This window comes from Heloderma suspectum, chromosome 8 (assembly GCF_057233095.1).
Source record: "Heloderma suspectum isolate Gila_16-S chromosome 8, 16-S_ref, whole genome shotgun sequence".
Classification (NCBI taxonomy): domain Eukaryota; kingdom Metazoa; phylum Chordata; class Lepidosauria; order Squamata; family Helodermatidae; genus Heloderma; species Heloderma suspectum.
This window is the reverse complement of record NC_139465.1, coordinates 33970977-33997766: the sequence shown is the minus strand read 5'-3', so window position 1 is coordinate 33997766 and position 26790 is coordinate 33970977. Positions and strand designations below refer to the sequence as shown.

General features: G+C 43.8%; 1 protein-coding gene across 1 annotated transcript in view; it reads right to left on the bottom strand.

Annotated features, from left to right (window-relative positions):
- Positions 1-21898: 21898 nt before the first annotated feature.
- Positions 21899-26790, bottom strand: part of VAT1L (vesicle amine transport 1 like) — a 95647-nt gene continuing 90755 nt past the window's right edge. The window contains exons 8-9 of the mRNA XM_084812442.1: positions 24638-24721; positions 21899-23556 (exon numbers count right to left, since the gene is read on the bottom strand). Coding sequence (XP_084668568.1) covers positions 23455-23556; positions 24638-24721 — 186 coding nt within the window. The 3' untranslated portion in view covers positions 21899-23454. The remainder of the gene's footprint in view (positions 23557-24637; positions 24722-26790) is intronic.

The window sequence follows — 26790 nt, the reverse complement described above, 5'->3', positions numbered from 1 at the left end:
AACTCTGCCACCTGACGCAGGTGCCTCACTTTGTTTCATAGGTGGGCGTGCTAAGAGCCCAGATTCTTTGTCAGACCTCAGCGTTTTTCACATAGATCAGCTGTAACTCTGACTGTCCTCAAGATGGCAGCATCTGAAAAAAAACTAGAACTGGTCCTGCTACAGCCCTACATCATGTCTTGCTTTGGCTAGGCATCTGTTAAGTGTCTATCTCCATGTTACATATGGGAACTCCGACCTTCCTTTCTTTTTAAAATCTTGAATATGGGATCTATCACGGAGGAATATATTACCTGGTTTTGTAAGTTCAGCATCTTTTAATATGAGTATTATTGCAAAGCCTACTTCGAATGGATTTCTGTGGCATTTTGGCCATGGATCCTGAGGCAAGTGTGAAGGAGGAACCAGCACAGCCAGGGGGATGCAAGGCAACATCTGTACATATTTCAGTGCAGAAATTTTCCATTTCATACATCATTTGCTTTGCAAGTTGCTTCAACAATTCCATAAAAATGAGGTTCACAGCGGTCATCGTAGCCTGAGCTAAAATAGATAGTACTGTGTTAATATTGAATATAGAGTTTACAGTTTCATATGGTTTATATAAAAATAGTTTTTACAGTCTGGACAAGATCTAGCCAAAGTGGAACATTTTTGAGTCCTGCTGGGAATGTTTTATTGAAGGGTGGTATTAAAGATATTGATTAAAGATCAGTCAATAAAGCCCGTGCTTACATCTACCACTCATATCATTGACATGTGCACAACCCTGTGCATGTTTACTCAGAAGTAAGTCAATTGTGTTCAATGGGGCTTACTCCCTAGTAAATGTCTTTTGGAGCACAGCCTTCAAAAGTCTCAAATAGATCATGGCAATGGCTTTCAAACTGGGAAGCGCAATATATGCTCACAGAGATCTGCTCCTTACCACCCCAACCAAACTTGCAGCAGCATTGGTGGAGGGCAGTGTTGTGGCTGGCCTTGGCATGAGGCAGCGCAAGCCGGGCCAAGCATGGGGAGGCATGCTCTGTCTGCGCCCCGGTTGCAACAGAGGTAGGCCCATCCAGAGCTTCAAAGCTGGCGCCATGGACAGGCATATTTGGGCAACTGCCAAGGGCCCACATTCCAGCCCACTGACAAGAGCCCTCTGGAGGTGCTCCCCCTCTTCACCCGCTTGTTCACCTGCCTCTCACTCTAGCCCAGACAACGGTGGTGATGAGGAGGAGGAGCAGTAGATGCCACGGTCTACTTGCTCACTGACTCTCTGCCTCTTCAACAATGCAATGATAAGGAGGATGAGAAGCAATAGCAATTGGTGAGGATGGCAGTGAGAAGGTAGAGGGAGGGGCCCTTTGAGGGTGTCTTGCTCAAGGACCATCAAAAACCTGGAGCTGGCACTGCAGAGCCCAGTGGGCTCCCCTCATTGGCTTCTTGATTCTTGGCCACCCATCTTCCCAGTATTTCCGTACAGGATTATCTAGTCACTGAGAGGTTGAGTAGGATATTTTTGCCTGCAGAACAGATTGGCTCAACAGCAGCAGGGTGCACGGCTTTTTTTGTGCATGCTTTGAACTGCTGCTGATGGAGAATTGGTCCAGGCACAGATTGCTTAAATATTTTAGTTGGTTGTTCACAGCTTCAGGGCAGCATGAGTAGTCATGCACCTAGCGCTGGAGCTTGGGGCCAAACTCCAGGCCCCACAAATAATTGCATGTGCAGGCTACAGACAGTCTTTTTATTACTTTGACCTGAAAAATCTATTATTCTTTTCTACAACAAAATGGTTCTTATTCCCAAGTAAACATGGTTAGCATCAGAGCAGCAAAAGCACACCCCATTTTATTCCTGTAATCATGATGGCGCTATGACATACGTGAATTTAAAATATAAAACTGAATGTGCTCAGTGTTTTTTGTTTTTGTTTGTATAAATTAGGGTGGGCAAACAGGATTGGGGGGGTTATTTTGTGTTTGATCTAACATATCAGGACTGTAGAAGCAGTTACTTGTATGCTTCACAACTGATATAATGCATATAGCCTTCTAGATGGCGCCCTGTAAGATTCTTAAGTTCAGGATTTAGAATTACCTAGTTGTACCACTGAGTGTGAAACGTAGGTTCCAAGCAGGTGAAATTGGTGAGCACCTAGAGGAACCAGGACAGTGAAAGGGGTTCCCTAAACTTTCCTTCAGGGTTTGGGGGCCTGGGCCAAAGAAGGGAACACCTTTGGGACTTGCCTGATTCACATACCGAGAATCTTGGGGCTCGGGAGGATGGTGACTCAGTAGGTCATCCCTCAACATGGCAAAAGGTGTGGCCAGATGGGACTGAGACCATAGCTCAGTGGAAGAGCATGTGCTTTGCATACACACAGAAAGTTCTAGGTTCAGACCCTAGCATCTTCAGCTAGAAGGATCAGGTAGCAGTTGATGGGAATTACCTCAGCCCCAAAACCTGGAATGCTGATGCTGCCTGTCAGGGTAGACAATACTGGGCTAGTTGCAGGTATGGTGTTAAACTTAAAAGTAGGCATGGTTGGGCACCTGCCGAGGGCCCACTCCCCAGGAGGGATCCACTGACAAGAGGTCCCTGGAGCTGCTCCTCCTCTTCATGATTGCAACCTGCTTGTTCACCTGCCTTTTGCTTTGGCCCAGACAATGGTGATGGTGAGAAGGAGCAGCAGTAGCTGTCATGGCCTACTTGCTCTCTGGCTGTCAAGCAAGCAAGGGGTAGCAGTTACAAGAAAGAGGAGCAAAAGCAGCTGGTGACAATGGCAGTAAGAAAGTAGACTCACTGAAGGAGAGGGCTTGTCCAAGGGCCCTCAAAAACCTGGAGCCAGCACTGGCTAGATGGACAATAGACTGACCTGAAAGGCTGGTTTCGATGTACTTAAAAATAGCAACATACTATCCCTCTGGAATAGTACCCAATCTGATTGAAAATCTTAACTTTGCCAAGATTCCCACAGATGTGTTGCAAACGTCCACAGGTTTCTCAAAGAAGAAGGGTCTAATAAGAAAGGGATAATTGGTAATGGATCTGTTGTTGTTGTTCAGTCGTTCAGTCGTGTCCGACTCTTCGTGACCCCATGGACCATAGCACGCCAGGCCTTCCTGTCCTGCGCTCTCTCCCGGAGCGTGCTCAAGTTCATATTCATTGCATCCGTGATGCTATCTAGCCATCTCATCCTCTACCGTCCCCTTCTCCTTTTGCCTTCAGTCTTTCCCAGCATCAGGGTCTTTTCCAGGGAGTTTTCTCTTCGCATTAGGTGGCCAAAATATTGGAGCTTCAGCTTCAGTATCTGTCCTTCCAATGAGCAGTCAGGGTTGATTTCCTTTAGGATGGACTGATTTGACCTCCTTGCAGTCCAGGGGACTCGTAAGAGTCTTCTCCAGCACCACAGTTCGAAAGCATCAATTCTTCGGCGCTCAGCCTTCCTTATAGTCCAGCTCTCACAGCCATACATTACTACTGGGAAAACCATAGCTTTGATTAGACGGACCTTTGTCGGCAAGGTGATGTCTCTGCTTCTTACTATGCTGTCTAGGTTTGCCATAGCTTTCCTCCCAAGGAGCAAGCGTCTTTATTTCTCCATTTATGCTGTGTTAACAATGTACATCTTAAAAAGAGATTATCTAATTCCCTGATGCATTTCAATTTTGTCTTCCTGTGTATTAGCCTCCTATTTCCTCTTTGGTTTTCATGCTGTCATTCTTTATCATTGTATTGTGAAAAATCAATATAAAATACTATTTTAAAAAAGCACTCCTACTGAGAGTTTTGTAATTTGCAATATTTAATTTTAATACTTGTATTAGTTGTAGGAAACATGTCCAATCAAGTAAAATTAGATAATTAGTTGGCAGCTCTAGCATCAATCTGACCCTCTGATTTTATTCTTCCATCACCTGTGAAAAATAGTTCAAGTTAAGCCCTGGTGCAATGCACATATGAAGCTTTTATGCACATAGGCTACCCCATTCATTTCAATGGAAGAAGCAGATCTGTTCTACAGAGAGAGGAACACACACATCCGTCTGCCTCCTCCATTGATGGAATGAGGAAATTGCTGGTGGGGGGACATGTCTGCATATCAGAGCTACTGTAGTCCAACAGCCAAATCTACTGCCACACATCAGATCTCCAGAGAGGCAGCCTCTCAAAAAGGCGCTTTCCAGAATTTACACAGCATCAATCTACACTGTTGGAATTTTCCTCCATGTTTCTCTGAAAAAGCTGCGGCCTGTCCCAATTCATGGACACTCACAGAAACCTAGATTACATCACCCTTAGCCAGGAGGGGAAAAGATATGCCCCATCCCTTTCTATGTACTATTTTTCCTATTCAGAACATTCCAAAGTGACCCTGCATATCAAGAAGTAATATTCTAACCACTATTTCCCATGAAAACACATCATGTGAATATCCTCGGCTATTAACGTCCCTTTGCCAAATGCAAGACCCTAGCCAGGTATTGCCTTAAGTCAAATCCAGAATGATTTTAGTCCTATTTACAGAAATCTGATGGTGAAACCCATAGAGATGTACAGATTTTGTTAAATCCATTCCAATCTGTATTTCCCAGATCGTCAGGTGTCTTTTCTTCCATCATCCACTCATTGATGGATTCGGATATTTTTAGGGATGTACAAGAATTTCATTGTTGCAAATGAACAAAATTGCACAACCCCCCCCCCCAAGTTAAAACAAACAAACAAAAACAGTCTGCAGGTCTGTGGAATCCACACAACTTTGAAAAAGCCAGTCCATTGCGGAATGTGCAGGTTGAATTCATAACAATCTGAACTCATTTGAATCCACTGCAGATTCCTCTGACATCCCTTTTCCTTACAGTAACTTACTTTCCTAAGGCTCTACTTCACTCATTCAACTTCAGCCTCTGACTGGGAGACCCCATCTCCTAGAAAGCCATTGCCTAAAGCTATAAACCTTCAGAATTTTTTTTCCATAGCTTTCCTCCATTGTCTTGCTGGAAGCCCCAACCCAACTGTTATGTTTGAAAAAGCAGGGTTGAGGTGGGAAGTGAGTGAGAAGCAGAATCAAAGGAAAATAAAAAAACCCCACCTATAAAAAGGAATGCAAAGAGAGCAAGAACCTGGATTGCAAATGCTGTTTGGCAAGGACATGACACTGAGAGTGGCACAAAAAGGAATGCATTTTCTAGCAGAGGCAGAACTGTTTCTCAAAGGGCCGTAGGAGGCATAGGGTTGATTGAGCGCAGCCGAGCATGACCTCCTGGAAATGGAAAAGAGTGATGGTAGTTAGAACAGAGAAGTGCTCAGAAAAGTGATGAGCAGGGCAAGAAACGAGTCCAATTGATGACTTAACTCCCCCCTCCATTTGTGCTCTGTATAAAAAAGTGTTTCCTGATTGGATCCCTTCCTCCCTCCACATGTTAGAGCACATGTCCAGATGCAGTGCTTTCCATGTGCATACAGTGGGGTGGCTGATGAGATCTGACAACCCAGAGACTGTTTAACTCAAGGAGAAAAGGACTAATCACCCAAGTATCTTGCCGCCTCCTTTCCCCCCAAACCAACCTTCCCTGCATTAGTTGATGTCCTAAAACAGCCTTTCCAACCTGGGGAAGTCCAGATGTGTTGGACTGCACCACTCATAATTCCCAGCCACCTTGTATTGGGCATCTCCTCTGTCCTGGGATCAGGTGATCGTGGCAATCCAGCCCTGTGCCATTAATGGTGCAACTAGGTAATTTTGGACCCTGGACTTAGAAGTCTTACGAATGGGGGTCAGGGGGTGGGGCTTTAGATAGCTCTGTGTATTACTTAGGTTGTGAAGCATTTAACTAACATTTTTCTTCACTGCCCCCACCTCCCGCCATTCCAGGTTTTACAAGTGCTCCTACATTCCTGATACGTTAGAGCAAAACCAACACCTGTTTGCCAGCCCTGTTAAAAAATAATATTCTGAGCATGTGCAGTTTTGCATTTTAAACTAATTTAAATTGTAGCATAGTCACGACTCCAGGAATAAAATGGGGTTTGCTTCTGCTGCTAAATGAATTTATTTGGGATTAAGCGCCATTTTGTCATAGTAAAGGATAATACATCTTTAAAGTGGAAATAATAAAATGAGCATCTGTAACCATGAACATGCTCAGCCAACTGGTTGCCCCTGCCCCTGACTATAAATTGCCTTTTAAAAGAATAAGGAAAAAGGATGCTGTGGTGAGCAGCATCAGTCTTGATGGGCCTCACCATGGCCATGCCGGCCCAGGTACAGATGATGACCCTGTTTGCCAGCCATCACCTGCTGTTTCCCATCACCTGCAAAACTCTGGGTGGTCATTTGCCAGCCCCCCAGGTTGCGGGGGCCCAGACAACAGCCCCAATGTCCACCCCTAACCATACCACTGTGGGCAATTCCCTCCTATAAAGCTCCCAGATATGCCTCACTCCCTCAGTCTGGGCATGTGCATTGGGAATATTGCAACCTCGCTTGCAAGTTACTGGAAGGGGGCAGTGTCACAGTTAGTCAACGCCTGGGAATTTTGACCACAAAATTAGGATCTAGATAGCCTACAGTGTGGTTTCCTGTGATTTCTCATTTTTGTGTCCCCCCCCCCCAACTCTCTCTCTGACTTCCAACATTGCTGGGAGCAGTGTTTGCTCTCCCACTCTTGCCGGTGTGATGGAACACAAAATGGACTGAACAAACCTTTGAAACTCTACCCTGCATCTGCATTTTATATGCAAGAACTTTTGTGAGTAAAACTGTTTTCTTTCCTTCGCCAAAGAAGAGTGCAGTCTCCTTTTATTCTAAGATAGCCTTGTGTGCATGTGGGACTGGTAAATGCTCATTCTGTTTTGCCCTTTTATTTTTTTTTCTGCTAATTGCCTTTCTAATACAAGGCATCATGACTAAATAATCCCATCAATGTGTTGCTGAAGGAGGCTGTTGGATAATCCCTCAGCACCACAAGGGAATTTCCCCACCCCTCATTTGCAAACTGTTTGCAGATACATTGTGGAAATTCTTTGTAAAAAGCTTGTCTTACCTGCTGGCATTTCATCCCTGATTAAGTTTGACCTGGGCTGGAGAGGGTGCATGCAATGGACACATTCACAGGTTGTTGTTTTCGCTGTGCCTACAGGCTCACATGATGCTTAGCCAAGTAGCCTTAAAACCAGCACTGCTCAAGCCTGGACATGTTTATTGGAATGACTGCATGTAGCACAAGTTCTTTTCTCCCTGGATAAAGACAAGGGCTGAAGCAGAGCTGTGGGCCAAAAGAGTCTAGAAATTCATAGGGATGTTGGAGAAATCTTCAATGGATACAAATGAGTTTGGAGTTCTGTGAATCTGACTGGCAGATTCTGCAGTGGAATGGCTTTTTCTGAGACATGCGGAGTGGTGGACTGGGTTTTACTTTTGCGGGGCGGGATTTGCATAAATTTGGAACAAAATTCTCATGCATCCCTTTAAAAATGCAATTCTGTCAATGAGCATATGACAGAATTAAAGGCTTCTGGCAATCTATGAAACATGGATGGAATTGATGAACAAAATGTGTACATCCCTAGAAATGTGCACAAATGGAATTTTAGCAGTGCGTTCACCAAAAGACACAAATAAGGACAGAGACTAGACATTCAAGATATTTCAGAGGAGGTCTTGCTCGACATTCCAAACTGAATGGAATGTTGCTATGAAGAACCCTGATGGTGGGTCTTCTCTGTAGTGGCACCCACCCTCTGGAAAACCCTCCCTCATGCAGTTCGGGAGGCAGTAAATGTGACATCTTGTAAACTCCTTCTGAAAACACACCTTTTCACACAGGCTTTCCCTGGACTGTAACTGCTGCTGGGTTTTACATGGTACTTTTAAATTTTTAAACATTTTATATTATGTCTCGTCAACCTGTATTTTATGGTTTTACTTGTGAACTGCCCAGGGAGCCTCAGTTACTGGGCAGCACAAAAAAATAATAAATAAAATAAATAAGTAGATAATATGGGCTAGTCCTGATAAACAGAGACAGTTGGAGCATATTGTTGTAAGTCAGAGATAGGGAACCTCAACTTCACTTTCCCCATCCAGCCACTGGAAAGCTCTGTTCTCCAAGACCTGCCCTTGCCCGGGAGAGGGATCCCTACTCTTATCAGTGATTGGAGTTAACAGTGGGAATTTGGTTTCATACCCCACTCACCATCCCAACTGGGATGACAACCAATGTGTGAATCCAGGGACCAGGCTGGTGCTTGGAGAAGCTCTAGAGGTACAGAGTTCCATGCCACTCTCTGCATGGAGAAAACCAAAGTAGGTGTGTGGTGGGTGTGAGGTGTTAACTATACGGTGTTAGGTGTAAGGTGGACTGGATAGGGGCTTGGTCTTCAGAGTAGGCCCCACCCCCTAACATCATCCAGCCCACTGGATTTGTTTGGGAGGGGGAATTCAGTCCCTGGACCAATCCATGTTCAACCTTTGCTGTCAGTGATTCCAAGACTGGGCTTTAGAATGGCCCTAGCCAGAGCTTCTTAATTGCCTGGTGATACTGCATTGGTGTGGAAACTAAATAGCTGGCTAATTCCTCAGAATGGCTAGCAAACAACTAAAAGTGTGCTGCTAATAATAATAATTATAACAACAACAACAATAATAATAATAGGTGAAGTCTCCTTCCCCGCTCTTAGCTAAGGAATGGGGTAACCCAACCTTTGCGTGTGAACAATAGCATGCAGTTTGAGCACAGAAGCTTGAGGTTTATGCAGGTAATGCTAAATGATATGCTATATGAGTCAGAGAGCAGAGTTTGGGGGCTCTGAAGCTTTTTTGTTTTTTGCTGTCTCCTTGCTTCCTGGAGAAGCAATGGGTTTTGGCCATTTGCTAGAGTATTTAAGTGATATGTCTACCCCTGCTCAACCTGTACATATATTTGTAAATCAACCAAATATTACAAAATGCTAATAGGTCTCCAGTGCATCCCTTCCCAAAGGAAACCAAAGTCAGGTAAGTACCGCACCTTGGAACTTCTCACCGCTAGAATTGGGGTGCCCATAACAATATACATGGGGCAATGTTGAGACCGGGACCATAGCTTAGTGGTAGAGAAGATGCTTTCCATGCAGAAGGTTCCAGGTTTGATCCCCGGCATCTCCAGGTAGAGCTAGGAAGGAATCCTGCCTGAAACCCTGGAGAGCCTCTGCCAGTCAGAGTCGACAATACTGAGCTAGATGGGCCAATGGTCTGACTCAGTATGAGGCAGCTTCCTACGTTCCAGGTTATTGCAGCTAGTGTGGCCTTTTTTTTTTTTTTTACAAAGACAGTCCTCTGTTTGAAAGGCTGCCAGAGGGCTGTCCTGTATTTGAAGGGCTGACTCCGTAAAAGGTGCTTCGTGTGCTCCTATCACTACTTCATAACCAAATGGAACTGTCTGTCTCCAATAAGGCATAATTTAGTATTATGTGCATGAACCTCTCCTCCTCTAGCATCATGGCTACAGGAAAAAAATGGAGAATTGCTTCCATTTTCAACCATCAGTGGTTAATGAACTGGGCTTGTTCAGATGATCTGTAGTTAACACTAACCACAGGTCCTGGTTTGTGTATAATAAACCAGTTGAAAACAGAAGTGGATGCTTCTTATCTCCTCCCTGTGGCCATGCCAGAGTAGGAGAGGGAAAGGCACGAGCCTACAGTGGTGTCAGGGATGGTCTGTGGCCAGTAGCCTGAAGTGAGCCAGGAACCAGAAACTATGGAAAGAAACAGCCAGTACTCAGTACCAAAGAGCAAATCAGAGCCAGGGGATGAACCTGAAGGCAGGACCAAAGATAAATCGAGAATACAGGACCATTCCAGAGCTCAGGAACACCTCTCAGGCAAAACATAACTGCAAAAGAATACTTCTTCCACTTCTCCCTGTCCAGCAGGATCCAGTGGCCATCTTAGGTGGACGGAGTCAGTCCAGGGCTTCAAACAAAGCAGGTTCTTCACTGATATGCTTTCACCTGCAGTTCAAAGGTTTACCACATGGATGTACACAGATCCAGCAGTTCCTGATAGGCTGAGATACATAACACTGAAGCAGGGGCAGTTGACCTTTTTGGGCAGTGGGCACATTTGGCAATTTGAGAAACTGCCCTAGGCACCACCACAACATTCATTCATTCATTCATTCATTCATTCATTCGTTCATTCATATCCCAACCTTTTTTTCCCTCTTTGAGGAACCCAAGGTGGCGTACATAATCCTCCTCCTCTCCATTTTAGCCTCACAACAACTGTGACTGGCCCAAAATCACCCAGTGAGCTTCCATGGCTGAGTGGGGACTAGAACCCAGATCTCCTGGCTCGCAGTCCAACACTCTCGCCACTATGCCACACTGGCTGTAATGGGAGTGGTGGCTAGTCATGAAGGACAAATAACTTACCCCAAAGACTGAGTACCAGGCACAGGCAGAGGTCGGGTCTGAGCCCCAACATTCTTAACAACTCCGTTGAAGCCACAGTTTTCAGCACCAACAGAAACCTATTTCACAGCCATCCCAGTTAAGAAAATGTGTTAATCTTTTAAGAACTGGGAGGAGCACAGCACCTTGACATGTGCTAAGAAAGGCATCCACCAAGTTGCCTACTCCTCCACTAAACTATGGTTCAGCATTATGTGTGAACCAGACTTCTGTCCCCCCCCCCAAACATATCTTTACCCACAAGAACAAACACTTTCTTGGCTTTTAAATCAGTGACAAACAGGCTATGAAGATAGTGCAAAGCTAGGGTATTACAAGTGATTTCCTGTTCCTGTCTTTGAAATTTGGTGTGGGGTTGGGAGGAGTATTTATTATTTATCAGTAATACTAATATACCCCTTAACATAATAAAACCCTAAGCGGTACGTATGTACCTACGTACATACACACACACTCCCGTGACATGCCATATCTAGTCAGCTGTTCTTGCATGTTTTGTGATGCTGCTTAAATCTGCAAGCACTGTTGGACCCTCAACTCAGCCCAAGGAAGAGTGGGTCTAAAGAAATGAGTGTGTACGTCTTTGACAAGGTTACAGATTTTCCACCATCTTAGATGTTCCGAGTGAGTAGGGAGGCATTGTCCATCTCCAGCCAGAGAAATACCAGGTCAGGGAGATAGAGTAGAAATGCAAAGCTGATACTAAGTGGCTTCCTTGTCAGAAAATATTTGTTCAAGGATGCTGTGATAGGTATTTAAAAATTATACAGAGCAAAGAGCCCCATTTGATGAATGGGGATGTAGATATCCACTGCCCTTGGATGTTCATGGCACATTTTGCTTATTGAGAGGAGGGAGAGGGAACGAACACCAGAGTTATGTCCCTTTGTTCCTCAGGTCCTCATCATGCCTGATTCCTGACAAAGTGTGCTTCAGTGGCAAGATTTCTTGTCCAGTTCTTTCCAACCTGGTGCACTCTAGATGTGTTGGACTACAACTTCCATAATCACCATGCTGGCTGGGGATGACAAGGAAGGCAGTTTCCATGTGTTTTAAAAGCTCCCTCCCTCTCTATCAGCTGCATATGGAACCAATCTGCAAATTGCTTTATGGAACTATGCAGAACTCCCTTCAGTGGGATATGCATCTGGCCATCTCTTTGGCTGCTTTTATACAGCCCATAAATACCATTTTGTTCCAGTCAGCTTTTTTCATTGCTGATGCTGGTCTAGAGATTTAAAAAATTTAAGACTGCAATCCTATTCCCACTTACCTGTGAGTAAGCCTCCTCAAAATCAAAGAGACTTACTTCTGAGTAGATATGGCTGGGATTGCACTCTAAGAAATTCTCTATGGCTTTTTCTTGTTCTCTGCGGCTTTTTCCTTTTTCTTAAAAATCCAGTTTATTACAGTGACAGGCAAAGTGCACATGTCCACATACTGAACAAATGGATAGGGATTCTGCAATCATTATCACCCCACTTCTGAAGAAAGACCATATTCCTGAGAGAACTGCTGAAGCTTTTCATCGAGATGTGCTTAACATGGGAAAAAGATGAAAGGGACCATATTATCCTGAGGCTGCCTTATGAATTGATTAGCAAGAAAATATGTCTGCTTTGTGCATTGATCAATCTGTGTGTCTCCTGGCATATTTCTTGATTAGAGGTTCCTCCTGCCCTCCCCAGATCTGACTTTAGCCTGTTTAATGAGCCCGCTAATGCAGTGTCATTGCTAGCAATCTGAGTGTCTCTGAGGCAGGAATTAACTAAGGTGGCCACATATCCTACTTTACAGAGGAACACTCCTCTCTCACTTTGGCAGACAGTCCTCTATTTGAAAGCATGGGCCTAAGAATGGGACAGTGTTTTACCAGGGAGAGATACTAGGAAATAGGACCATGGACTCAATAGTCCTATGCCCCCCTACTAAGAAAATATGTATTGCTCCTGTTGTGAAGCACGCTATTCACACTTATCTTCTCCCCCACACCCACTGCTATTCCATGGTTTTCAACTGCCTCCACATGCCTGATACATTAGAATAAAACATACCAAAGACAAAACCCAATTCACCAGCCCTGATCTTAAAAAACCCACAACTCTGAGCATGTGCGGTTTCACATTTTAAATCATAGCACCATCATGACTTCAGGAATAAAATGGAGTTTCCTTCCGCTGCTAAACTACATTATCCCTTTGTTATAGAAGAGGATAATATATTTTTAAAGTAAAAATAATAAAACATAATTATCCTGCTATGGCTCAATCAGACTCAGCATTAAAGCAAATTATGGGGAAATCAAAAAGGCAAGGCAACAAAGCAGACAAATGGTCATACACAAAAGTTCCAGTCTAGTATGGGATCAGGCAAAGGTAGGATTGGTCCAGGTACAAAAAATAAATGTCAAAGCACAGTTAAACAGTAAGTTGCCCTACACAGTCCAGAAGCAACGTCAACAGGAGTTCAAGGTCAGTGCCATAAAAGGCCATTCACAAGGCACAGAAGCTAATAAACAGTACTGTCCCAACACTGGCTAGGCTAAAAGTGAAGGCTTATAGAGCCAGAACTTTTTGAGCCCCACCCAGGACTCAGCTGCAGTGCATTATAAGCCCTCTGGCAAGGCCCTCAGGAGGGCAGCCTTGCTCCTGAGGAGTCCTCCTTTGTAATTGAGTACTCCTTCTCAGAGGAGCCCTATTGGCCTGCCTCTTGAGATGGCAATGCTCTTGGGGGCTATGTGGTTGCCCAGCTTCTGCCTCAGACATGGAACTCCCCTCCTCCTGCAGGGATGGACTGGTGGTGATCTCTGAGGGCCCAGGCTTCCCCAGATCTCCTGACATGGGTGACTTCTTGGCATTGTCTGTGTCTGGGAGATCTGACTCCTCCTCAGAGGAGGATTCCTCCAGCAGGGGCATGACAGTAACCATATATATGCAAGCTGTCCCTTGTCTATAAAATGTTTCAAAAACATAAGAACAAAGAAAGAATGCTGTGGTGTGTAGCATCAGCCCTGGGTACTATACTGGTTTGGTTGCTGACACTGGGGCCTTTTGTCACTGCCTGTTGGCAACTGTTGTTCTCTGGATGGTCATCTGGGGGCCTCCTGGGTTGCGGGCCCCTGGACTTTGGCCCGGAAGTCCAGTTCTAGCAGCACTGCTGCATATTCCTCTTAATACTAGTTGCCAGGTAACAGTAGCAGGAGAGCCTTCTTGCCCTCATGTTCTGCTTGTGAGCTTCCCAGGGGCATTTGATTGGATTGCTGGACTAGATTGGCTGTTAGTTTGATCCAGCAGGGCTCTTCTTAAGCTCTTTATCTTTTCTTCTATTTCTTTACACTCAGACCTTTGTGGGCTCTCCCTGCTGGCGGGCTTCAATCGGAAGCTGGACAGACCTCTGTTGAGAATGCTTTCACTCTGGATATGCTACAAGGCCCCCTCTTTTCATGGTGCCATATGGGCTCATAGAACAGAAAAATTAGACACAAACAAAAAAAGGAGGGGGAAGAAATAGGAACATAGGAAGTTGCTGTATACTGAGTCAGACCTTTGGTCCATCTAGCCCAGTATTATCAACACTGACTGACAGCAATGGCCCTCTTGGGTTTCAGGCAGGATTGAACCTATTACTACTACTACTACTACTACTGTTACAACTATTATTGGCAGCAGCTCTCCAGAGTTTCAGGCAGGTGCTTTTGGATCCCTACCTAGAGAAGTCAGCGATTGAACCTATTATTATTATTATTATTATTATTATTATTATTGGCAGTGGCTCTCCAGAGTTTCAGGCAGGTGTTTTTGAAGTCCTATCTTGAGAAGACTTGGACTGATCCTGGGACCTTTGCATGCAAAGCAGGGGCTTCACCACTGAGCTACATTGTCAGAGACAGGAAAATGAGTATCTGGGTTCTCCCTTTTGCCCACATTGATTCATGTTGCTTTCTTGTTCACTCCTACATTCTTTTCATATTCTGCCTACATGCCTGAACCTGTTTCCATTCATATTGCTTAACTCCCTCCAATTAAAGCCCTGCTTGCTACCTGGGATTCTAAAAAAGGGAATTCCAAGCTGCTATTAAATGTGCATCTATTTCAATAAGACCAGAAAAGACATCTGATTTATAAAATGTTATTTCCAAATGCAGTCTTCAGTATCTTAGATGGATAAACTGCTAAACTGGAATGTCTATTATATTGTAATGTGTGCAAGAAAATCTTCTGACTCATCTGCAAAAATATGAGTTATATGCTCCCATCAGCTCATTCCTGTTAACAAGCAGGCTCAGACTCTACATTTTGTACCTGTTGAAGTCTTCAAAGGCAGCTCCTTGCAGAGTGTATTACAGCAGCCCAGACTGGAGATTACTGTCAAGGGCTCCTTGGAGGGCTCTCAGTCTAATCCAGTAGCCAAGTCCAGACACAGACAAAGGGATTCTTTTCAAAGCTTTATTCTTTTTTTACAACTTAACAGCTCTACAGGTAGCAACTAGATCTGAGCAGCAGCATCCCTATGCCCTAAGTTAGAACAGTTGGTCCCCGTTTGAAGGGCAATTACTGGCAGACCCCTGAATATAAGGACTAGGGAGAATCCCTCCCCTCTTCCCTTGGATCCTCTGGGCGCAACCGTTCTTTGAGTGCAAACCATTTGGCGTCGCTCTCTGCGTCTGCGCCGCACATCCCCCCCAGTCTGCTATCTGTGCTGAGTCACTCCCTGGACTGCTTTCTAAACTAGGAATGTGGGTGGGAGGAAGCTCCGTCAGCTGTTGGTCCTGGGAAAAAAGGAGCACGCTCCTCTCCCGAAGGAGCGACTGCTCTTCCTCAGCATCAGAACTACTCTGGGATTCTATGGGCTCAGTGTCCACCCTGACAATTACCATGACATGAATGTCAAGTATGTTCATAACTCTTGCACTGAAACCAATGGGACTTCAAAATTCTTGAGCTGGATCCAGACTAATTTAGTAGTACTTCAGTTCCCATTGAAATGAGTGGGACTTGTTAATGGGGCAGGCCGTTTGTATGGAGAAGCCATGGTGGGAAAGGGGGCCATGGCAACGGAAGCCCCTTATGGTGCTTGGGTGGAGTCTACCTGTGAGTATTGCTGGGGCTCCTGCTTTTTACCATGTGCCTTCTTATGGTCAGTCAGATGGAAAGTTGATTCCTATGGCCATTTGGAAGGACAATCCAGTCCCATGGGTGTGTGTGTGTAAAAAGTGGGGAGTGCCACATGACTCTAGTCCATTTGGAGATGGTGCCTGAAGACTAGCATTTAAACTATAAGTAGATTTTGATTTAATACATTCCAATGGGTTTGCTTATTTGGGGATGACCTCTAAAAACTGCAATGTAAAAAATCATTGGGGATTTGTTCCCTAAAGACCACTGTAGGCCAATATTTGCATTTGGAGATGGTCCCTAAAATCTTCTAATGATTTCCTATGGCCGTTCAGAAGGAACCAATGTATTGCCATGGCTACTTTATGTCCTTCCTCTTAGTATGAGGCATCTGATGTCCTTGTTTGCCCTACCCCCTCTTTCATCTGATCCAGCTTCTCTGACTGACGACAGCTCCTCAAGGTTTTGAGAAGAGGCCTTTCCTAACCCTGCTACGTAAGGTCCTTCTAACTGGAGGTCTGTGTATTTATTTAGTGCATTTTTGCCCCACCTTTCTTCCATCGTGGAACTCAAGCCAGAGTAAACATTCAGAGTAAACAGAGTAAACATATGAAAAGAATGTAGGAGTGAACAAGAAAGCAACATGAATCAATGTGGGCAAAAGGGAGAACTGGATCACCCATCCAGGCTTTGACCAGACCCAGACCTGCTTAGCTTCAGCATGGTGGCTTCTTCAGGTGCCCTCAGCCCATGTCCTTGGAACCTGGTACAGTCTTCATGAAAAAGATGAGATCTAGCACTGAGCTTTACCCCTTGAACCTGATACATCCTTCATGCAAAACATGAGCTCCGCTGAGCTATGGGCTCTCCCTGAGCTGTCCTCTTTTCAGATTAAACACCACCAACCAAAATTAATGCTATGCTTAATATTTTATTTATATTTTTATGTAAACATCATTTGCTTGGTAGGCACAATATAACAAAAGCTCTAAAGCAACAAATAACAATTAAAACAAATGTTTCAGTCCACTCCATTCAGGTTGACATTAAAGAGAGGCCTTCACAATTCTGTTATCCAAACTGGGAAATAATTTGCTTTTGTTTGGAGAAAATAAACCAATTAATTAGATAGAAATTGCAAGTGGTCCAGCATGAGCGTTAGAGTTTGAAGCTGAGAATGGTTCTGTTCTCTCCACACACACCCCACCCCATAACAACACTGATTAAATGCTCACCCTTTCTTACAGAGTCTCTCCTATCAACCTGCAGAGAGACAATGTCACCTTTGGTTCTCAGGAATACTGGGCCATATGTTGAAGAGTAGTCCCTCAAAAGCCAACATTAAATTTGTGATTCTGAGCTGCTATAGTTATTCAGAGAAGAACTATATGAAGCAGTCTTTGCAGGATTGCACCAGTTCTAAATGCACCCAGGGTAGTTGCATCTTTCAACCCTCTCCCATGTCAAATGCTCCTTACACATGGACAGCTAGCATGTCATCAGAAGGCTGCACCCTCCCCTGTTTTCCATGTACAGTGTGCTTTTGATCTGCGGGGAACATCCAAACGTGCAACTACCCCACACGCATTCTGAAGTGGTAAAGCTTCATGAATGTAAAGTCCTATACATGTCTACTCTGAAGCAAGCCCGATTGTGTTCAGTGGGGCTTACTCCCAGAAAAGTGTGTATAGGATTGTGGCCTCAGGCTACCACAATTCTTTGTACATTTTCAATGTGACTCTTTTAGCACATTTGATCCACACAAGCAACACATGACCTGAGTTAACTTTGGTGTCCCAGCCATCACTATGATAGATGGGGAAGCATAGTGGGGCCAGTCTGGAACACATGGGGGTATAACATTGGCATATGAGAATACTAGAATACACTTGGAGTTGGTGGGTGGGGGGAGACAGAGACAGACAGAGAGAGAGAGAGAGAGAGAGAGAGAGAGAGAGAGAGAGAGTTTCATGTGGTTTGCACCCTTTAGCATACTGAAGTATCAAGATAAAATCCTGGCTCCAGTGAAAATTATTCAAATTAAGCAGAGATCAATGGAGTAGGGATTTCTGTGTCAACCCAAGCTTGGACAACCTGCATAAAGGAACACATAGGACAGTTTTGATTCCACTTGACAGCAAAACATATCTTTCAGTGCAATGGCAGTTTAACTTTCATTCTCGCAAAACATCTCTCAGTGCAATGGGTGTTTAAACTCTGGATTAGTTCCAAAGTAATGCTTTTTCCTAGGGCTTGGAGGCTGCCTGGAGTGATTCCCACAACTGGATCTCTAAGCAATCAAATGAGTTACACACATATCTTGTTCCCTGATGATTCCAGAAACTCAATGCTGCAGAACTGAGATCAAGCTATCTGTGTGTGTGTGTGTGTGTGTGTGTGTATCTGGTTGTGAGATTCGCTCCAGGAAGTAGCCAATATCTGGAAATTTCTATAATGCAACTGGCCCATCTGATAATAGCAAAGAATGAGAAGAGCGAATTCAGCATGGTTGGTAGACTATGAGACCCTCATCAACAAGAATCAATGCTTGGGAATGTTGTATACTGAGTCAGTGAAATTCTAACTCGATGGGGGCATCTTGAAAACGAAACAACAACACCCCTGATCTGTTGCTGATTATGCTTCTGGTTTTGTTGCCTCCTCAAATAACACCCAAGAAAATGTATAATCTTTCTTGACTGGTGGAAATACTTTGAGGAAAACCATACGCAAGATAATTTTTTGCACTCTGCTGCATTCTAGCTGTCCACTGTGTGTAGGTGTGTGTTGAAATGGATGCTTGCTTTCTGGCCCTTCTAGTTGTGGCTGTTGGTTTACTTCTTGACCTCTCTGAATGAACCAACCATGGCATTTGTGAGAAGGAGCCACATGATCCACTTATCTCCCTCCTGGCAGTCATGCAGGTTGGTCTGGAAGCAAGAGGGCAAGCAAATGGGCAGTGGTGACAGCATGGAGAAGGTGGGTCCATTCAGGGAAAGGGAAAAAGGGTCCACTGAGGTCATCTTGCCCAAGAGTCCCCCAAACCCTGGAGCTGGAACTGTGGTGAAGGTAAATGCGGTGTTAACTAAAATCTTTCAGAAGGAAAGCACATTTGATAGTGCAGAATGTGTAACTGTTGCTACTGATCCAGACACAGCTTTAACGGAACTGCATAATGACTTGGCACCTGTTTGAGGTTCACCTCTGTCTTTTTTTTCTTTCTTTTTTTGTGGGGGGTTGTCCACTTTTAGTGCTGCCTTCATAGAATCATAGAATAGTAGGGTTGGACTACAAAAGTCAACCCTGGTTGACTACAAAACCCTGGTCGACTACAAAAAGACACATGCCATAGAAACAGCCTTGTAATGGTAGCATGAGAGTGATGGGTAAGACCAATATGGAATCTATATCTGAGACAATGCTTTTCTGAATACCAGTTGCTGGAGAAGGAGAACAGCAGGAGAAGGTTGTTGCCTCGAGGTGCTACTTCTGGAAACATCTGGCCAGCCAATGTGGGGAATAGGATGCCCAGATGTGCCTAGGACTAGATTGGCTTTTAGCCTGACCCAGAATGGCTCTTATTATATTTGTAAGTTCATGATGGTGGATGTTTCTTCAGTCCTCATTCTCCTAATTCATATTTCAGTGTGATTTTATAAAGGAGGAATTAACAAATGCTTTTGTGTGGCTAACTTCTCACTTCTGTCATACCTCACGATTTATTTCTGAGAGAGCACTTTCAATTGTGTGCCTAGATTTGCACTACACGATTAACATTCCTACATATTTAGGCTAGCGTCCTATGCACACTTACCTGGGAGTAAGCCTGACTGGACATCATAGGGCTTACTTCTTAGTAAGCATACATAGGATTGCATGAATCAGCCAGGGATTTCTGATTTAATCAACACTTCCTCCCAGCATGTTCTCAGCATTCAGCATGTTAAATTCATCTTGTGACTGCCTCAACACCTGTACTCATCATGACTTCACCCAGTGGAATTCCCCCCCCCAAAATGGTGTCATGATGGGTGACACGTTTTGCAGTATTCAGAAGACCAATTTGGGTATTCCCCACCTTGTGTGAGGGGGAAGAATAGGGATGTGTTCATTGGCCATGTCCCCCTACATTGCATTCCTAACAGCTCAGCTCTGCAGGCCCCCCCCCCCATGCTTTGGGGCTAAATGTCTGTGAGTGTGGGGTGAGGGCTGCTGTATGTGTGTAAAGCTCCCCACACAGTTTTGAACCTTGTGAAATCAATTTGAAAAGTCAACTTGGATTTACTTCAAGTTGTGAAAAACGTGTGAAAAAAATTGTGAAAATTCGTGAAAAAAGATAGCACGAATTGCCCCATGCTCTTGGCTTTTATTTTTCTTTTTGTTTGGGCTTATTACCAAAAGAAATTGCATACCCTGTCTCAACTCAACCTAGTGTTTAAGCAGTGGTCTTAAGCATGTTTAAGTCTGTGTTGGATTGTGGCCCCTAAATAAAGCATTGAGATATAACTAGCAACTCTGGGTAATGCACAGAGTATGGAAAACGCAATAGGAAAATCCGACTGCATGTAGAATAACTGGTAACTTATGATTTACTGGGTAACTTGTCAGCTATGTGGGATGTTTTGCTTGCAGTACTGCTCAGGATGGTTTTGATCAGAGCTGCCACTGAATTCCACCTAAAATGAAACTGTTCAGAGGTTTTTTCAGGCAAAGACATTTGGGGGGAAGACAAAAGAGTTTTGTTAAGTCTCAGGATCCCCTCCCTGTCTTTCCCTCTATGTTGTCACTTAATTTTCCTAAAGTGAATTTGAAAGCAAATTTGGAAGTTCTTCCTCAAGAAAATAAATGAATAAGAATGTCTGGGGAAGCCAAAGGAGCTTTCATAAGGTTAATAAGATTGTTCAAGGGGTGTTTAATATATTCTTCAACATTTGAGGCCACATTTTAAGTTACATGACTGCAATCTTATGCACACTTACCTGGGAGTAAGCCCCACTGGACACAAAGGAACTGAGTAAATATGCATAGGACTGGAGCACGAATTTTACCACACTCACTAGAATACAAAACCAGGGCTGCAATCCTATGCACACTTACCTGGATATGCTCTATTGAATACCGTGGCACTTACCTCTGAGTAAGTATGCATAGGATTGTTCTGTAAGAGCTCAGTCCTAAAACCTGCCTAACAGTGCAATCCTGTATGTGTCTAACTCAGAAATAAGTTCCATTGGGACCAATCACAGTTACTCTCAGGTAGGTGAGTATAGGACTGTAGCCTACATCTGGCTGAGGGGGATTAGGATGGGGTGGGGGTGCTGCTTTGTCAGCAGACAGGAACTCCATTGGTGGGGTGGCACATCTCCTGTGGAGGCCCCCAGAAAGTCATGGATCTATGAGTGTAGGCACACCCCAGGTAGTGTTTCTTGCAGCAGTAGGCCCCTGAAAAGAGGCTTTCTGGGAGGGGGCAGCCTTGGATCCAAAGTCCATTAGTCCCCCTGGCAGGACTCTGGGTCAGGCCACAAATCTACACCTGTTGCCATGGTTTTAATGGGTGGGAAAAGAACAAAAATGAAGATCACCAGGGACAAAAAGCCCCCTCCCACCCTGGCTAGAGAGAGCAGCAGAGCTTGGGAAAGGGCAGGAAAGTCCACCATGGATTTTTCCTCCCCACACTTAGATTTTCCATACCCATTAAATGTAGTTTTTTTGCTGCTACATCTCCATTGCTATTTAATTAAAACTGAATGGCTCTTTCTTGTAAAGACCCTGGCTCCAGTCCCCATGGCTGTGAAATGCTGGCTGAGTTAATTTTGACTGCATACTGACTGCAAAGCACAGCCCAATATGGCTATCATACTTGACATGAGGAATGGGATGCAGAGAGGCGAAGGAATGATGCTAAATTGTGCATACAGATCTGGTTCTTTCTTCTAACACTTTGACAACAGATGCTGATTCTCCCCTTCCTCTTCTTTTGGGCATTTCTCATCCTTAAATTAATTTGTTTGTATCTGTAGGTTTGTTGATTTAGAGTCAAGCTAAACTCTGGAAGGCTCTCTCTATAATAATTTACCATCCAAATCCTTTTTTTTTTTGTTCGTTTTAACAACTACAGGAAAAACAGTTATACACAGAAAGCAAATGTAGGAAAAATAGAAAAAAAAAGGAATGAGGATACTTAAAATGACATACCATGTTACTCCAAAACTTGCCCATTCTTGTTTTCGTCAGGAAAATGTTAGCAGTTAATTTTCCTTACTGTCCTTGGGAAAAAAAATGATGTTAAGCTTAACAGTTCAACCTGACATTTAAGGAAGGTATTTTTTTTTTCATTAGTAAGGCGTGTGATGCTGGAATTACATAGGCATGGCTGTGCAGCACCAATTTGGAAGGCAAGGCAGGGGTACTGGTGGTCCTAAGAACCCTTGGGTTATGCCCCAGTTCCTATTTAAATCAGTGTGCAGCAAAGGGCTTTGTAGTGGGAGAAAAATTTCTTGAAGCCTAGGCAAAGTAGGTCAGCACTGTTTTGGTGTTTGGACGTAGGATTGACAAACAACATTTCTCTGAATGCATTGAACAAAGATGGTGACCACAGGCCAATGTTTAAATAATAATAATAACAACAACAATAAGAATAATGAGTGCATTTTTGTGTTTGGATGATCAGGACATTCCTTGTTTCTTTATGGTTAAAGAGCTTTTAGGGCTTGAAGAAGAAGAAGAAAAAGTTGTCCTGTAGGATTTTTCTTTATAAGGCAATTAAACATAGACAGACCAACAGTAAACATTTGTTGGCACCATGACTGAATCAATTTGCAATGAATCTGGGCTCTGACGACTACTGCATGTACAGCCATACCAATCAGTGCTTCTCAGTGTCTTTCTAGCCTATTTCCTTGTACACCAAACAATATAGTGCAAATGAGGTATTTTCTTTTCTTAAGAAATTAAGAGGGACTTTTTTTTTTTACGAGATGATGTATCATTGGGGAATGGGATGGATGGAGAACTGTCCCATCAGCAGCCTTAGTTTGTGGTTCAAAAGATAAATTCTCACTCCCCTCCAGGTAGGAGCAGCCATGGACACAATGGAGTTCCTGTACAGTCCTACAACTGTACAGGCAGTCCTACAACACAGAACATTTCTCTTGGTTCTCTCTACAACAAAGAGAAATGTGTCTCTTTGTGCATGTGGATGTCCTTGATACTGGGGTGGTTTGCACCCATACCCTGTTAGAAAGTTGTACTTTTGTAGTGGGGGTGTGCGTGCATGCGGCTCCCCCCACCATGTGCATAAAGCATTGTATGAGCCCCATGTGCAAGCCTAACTGTGTAGAAGACCAATTCAGGCAATCTTTTCCCCTCATTTTATGGGAAAAGAATGCTCATGGCAAACAAGCCGAGTCATGTCTGCACCTATATGTATGGAACTCATCCGCTGGAATAAATGGGTTTCCATGTATTTGAAAACCTTGTTTTATAGTCATGTGACTGTGCTAGCCAATACAGTAGCAGATTTTTTTTAACACCTCTGCCCCTGGCGCAACTCCTCCTACAAAACTGGCTTAAAAATTTGCCTTTGAAACCACACGAAAAGAGGTTCATGTCTCAAATTACTGTGGATGTTAGTAAGGCTTTAGGCTGGGACTCTTAGAGGCAAATAGGGTGCCACACGATGGAATGTCATAATACTGTACTGGGTGGGAATGGCGCTTGAGTTCAAAACATCAATGATCAACAGCTTATAGCTCAGCTGACTGCAGACAAAAAAAACAACACACACAGTACTAGAGCATTTGTTCACTGGTGCACAAAATGGATTTCCCAGTCGCCTTTCCTTCTTCTGCTCTATCAGATCTTCTGGCTTTCGTTCCCACCGTTCATAGCTATTGCTGGATGAATGGTATACGCTCTTTATTCTCATTGTCCCCCTCGTGGTCTTCCTCCTCTTCGCCGGCTTCACTGGTTTCTGTACTATCATTGGCCATCTGTGTTTAGAACAGAACAAATCGAGAGGCCGAGGAAATCGGAATGAATGAATAACCAGCTTCACTGGTTTCTGTACTATCATTGGCCATCTGTGTTTAGAACAGAACAAATCGAGAGGCCGAGGAAATCAGAATGAATGAATAACCAGCTTCACTGGTTTCTGTACTATCATTGGCCATCTGTGTTTAGAACAGAACAAATCGAGAGGCCGAGGAAATCAGAATGAATGAATAACCAGCTTCACTGGTTTCTGTACTATCATTGGCCATCTGTGTTTAGAACAGAACAAATCGAGAGGCCGAGGAAATCGGAATGAATAAGGACAGATTTTATGAATTCGTCTTGGCCAAAAGGCACAGCAATACTACTGGAAGGGCTGGGGGAAGATCTGAAATGGGAGTAACCACCATGTCCAAAGCCCTACTGGGCTCATGCTGGCAGGGGGGATAAGGAGGGGGGAGCACCATTTTTCCTCTCTTTGTTGGTCCTTTTCATTTTTTGTTTCTTTTACAATCCCCTTCCCATAGGGTGCTGTAAGTGGGAAGTTATAGGTAGAATCCTACTTAGAGTAGACCCATTGAAATGAATGGGACTTAATTGGTCATGACTAACTGCAGTCCCATTCATTTCAATGGGTCTACTCCAAGTAGGACTTTAGTGGGATTCTGCCCCATGTACGCCAGATCCAGGGATGACCTACATTTCTCTGAATTACAAGGGTGTGTCAATCCCTCATCCTCGGCTGAAACCCCAGTGGCGTCCCCCCCTCTTTCCCTCTTCCACTGTCAGAGAGGAAAGGACCATGGAGGTTTCCATAGTGGCTTGTAAAGTTGGATCTGAGGTCTGAGATGGGATCTCGCTCTCCACCCTTGTAGGTCCCAGGCCTTGTTGGATTTTAAAGCTTAAAACTTTTAGATGGTTTTTAGTCTTGGTTTACTATGTGCTGTTTTTGTCATTGTTTCTTGTTTTGCATTTCATGTTTTTAATATACCTGTACACCACCCAGTGAACTCTGATTATTGCATGGTCTATAAGTTTAATAAGAAAAAATTAAGTAAATGAATACTTCTTTCAACTCACCAATGGAGTTGGTGTCTTCTCCACATCCAGAATTAATTTTCCTATATTGCCTCTGTCATGGATTCTTTGCATGGCTTCCTTCACCTATAAGGTAACAAATGCTAACATTATATCCTCCTTGCAATACAAAAAATAAAGAAATGACAGGTCAACTTTGAATTCAATAATGTTTTATGTGGCAGATACAAAATAATTTGAAATTATAGCCAAATGGGTTATACTGAACTTACTGAATGTTAACAGTTGAGAAAGGTGTGGAACACATTTATTATTATTATTTTTTTAAAACAGGCACATTCAAATCAAGTTCACAAGAAAAGAGAATATGGAAGTTTAGGCTGTGATCCTAAACAAACTTGTGGGGGAGTAGGTCCCATTTCATACAGCCAGACTTACATTTGATGTGTATCTGTAACTGTATCAGTGCTGTAAACATGCCATTCTATGCATATTTAATCATAAGTAAATCCCATTGAATTAAATGGGGTTTACTCCCAGGTAAATAGATAAGCATTGTAGCCTTATTTTATTATAAATGGGTTTTGTCTCTAAAGTATTATAAACTCAGATGAAAGCATATTATGAATGTGAATATTGTGATTTAGTTGTTATTACTGTATTTTGTACAAATGCAAGAAACTAAAATAAAAATGGACATGGAAAATAAAAAAGGGACAAAGTTGTAAACGTTGCAAAACTACGTGTGTAGGCAAAAATAATTATAAGACACACGACATTTGAGCTCTTGCTTTTCACCAATAATCTACATTCACACCAGTTCCTAGCTGCATGTAGCTCACTGAGGCCTTCCTTGCGGCCCACCATAGGTGCACGTTTCCAACTGCCTGCTGCTGAAAACCCCCTCCCTCTGAGTTCATGCTCCCCCAAACCTGCTACTCAGCTGCTTGGGTGGGTTTGCAGAAGCGCTATTGTGCTGGGGAGGATTGGATGTGCGGAGAGTCATCCGTGTGCACTCTCTTCTCCAGTATGGTCATTGTTTGGCAGGCTGGCAAGAACCTGATTTAAATGGGGAAGACACATGAAGAGACTCACTCCCATGTGCCATCCTCCCCATTTAAATTGCACCAGCTGTCTTGTGCTGGGAAAAGCAGGGCAGAAAGGCATGCTGAGATTCCTTCCTATCCCTGTGTGCTGATATGGGAGGATAGAGGGTGTGTCAGCATTTGTGTGCATGGATGTATGTGTGTACGTGAAACAGAGAGAGAGAGAGAGAGAGAGAGAGAGAGAGAGAGAGAGAGAGAGAATATGAATGGGAAAGAGAATGGCCCCCCTATGTACCTGTGATGTTACACATCTGCATATATGACTCTGTGGGTATAGTAATATATTCCTGCTATCAGTCTATGCTTATGCCGAGTAACTTTAGGGTGAGCGTGGGATGAGTGGCAAGAAGAATGATGGATTTGCATATGTGTGATGATTGGCTGAGTGGGTGGGTGGGGGGAGTGAGGAGTGTGTGCTATAGAAGCTGGGTGCTGTGCTTGTGTGGGTCAGCCAGGGTTTAGAAAAGAGACAGGGATATGATTTGATAGGGATCCGAGATAGGGTATTGATGTGTTAAGATTTTACAGCTGAGAAAGAGAGGTCTGTGGTGATCTTGAAGTGTTTGATTTGAAAGGGTGATGTGGTGTATGGTGTATGAGAGAACATACATTAATAGAATCATTAAGAGTTGCTTCTATATGTTTCAAAAACTTATCTGCTGTAATTAATAAAATTTATTTGTTTAACCAAATCCTACACCTTCTGCTCTTGGCTACGTAGAGGGTAGGTAATAAAGAAAACAGTACAGGTGATATTATAAAGAAGTGTGTTCTTGCAGATAGAGGACTGAATGTGGGTTGGACCTGAGCTTTAAAGGTCCCGGTGGCAGCATGATTGTGTGTGGGGAAGGTGTTTCCTGCTTGGGGTGAGAAAGGCTTTAGGGAAGGGATATTCTCACTGGGAAGGTGCAGGAACAGCACAGTACCTATTTTTTTTTTAAATGAGTACTGTCCCTTGAAGCCATCCCTGCTCCAGAATATAGGGGATCGAATGACCACCTGACACATTGGAAAAACTCATGAGGGGTTTACCTTTTACAACAATGCCAGCTTCAGGGACTCCAGGTATCCTTGGGGTAGGTCAGGGAT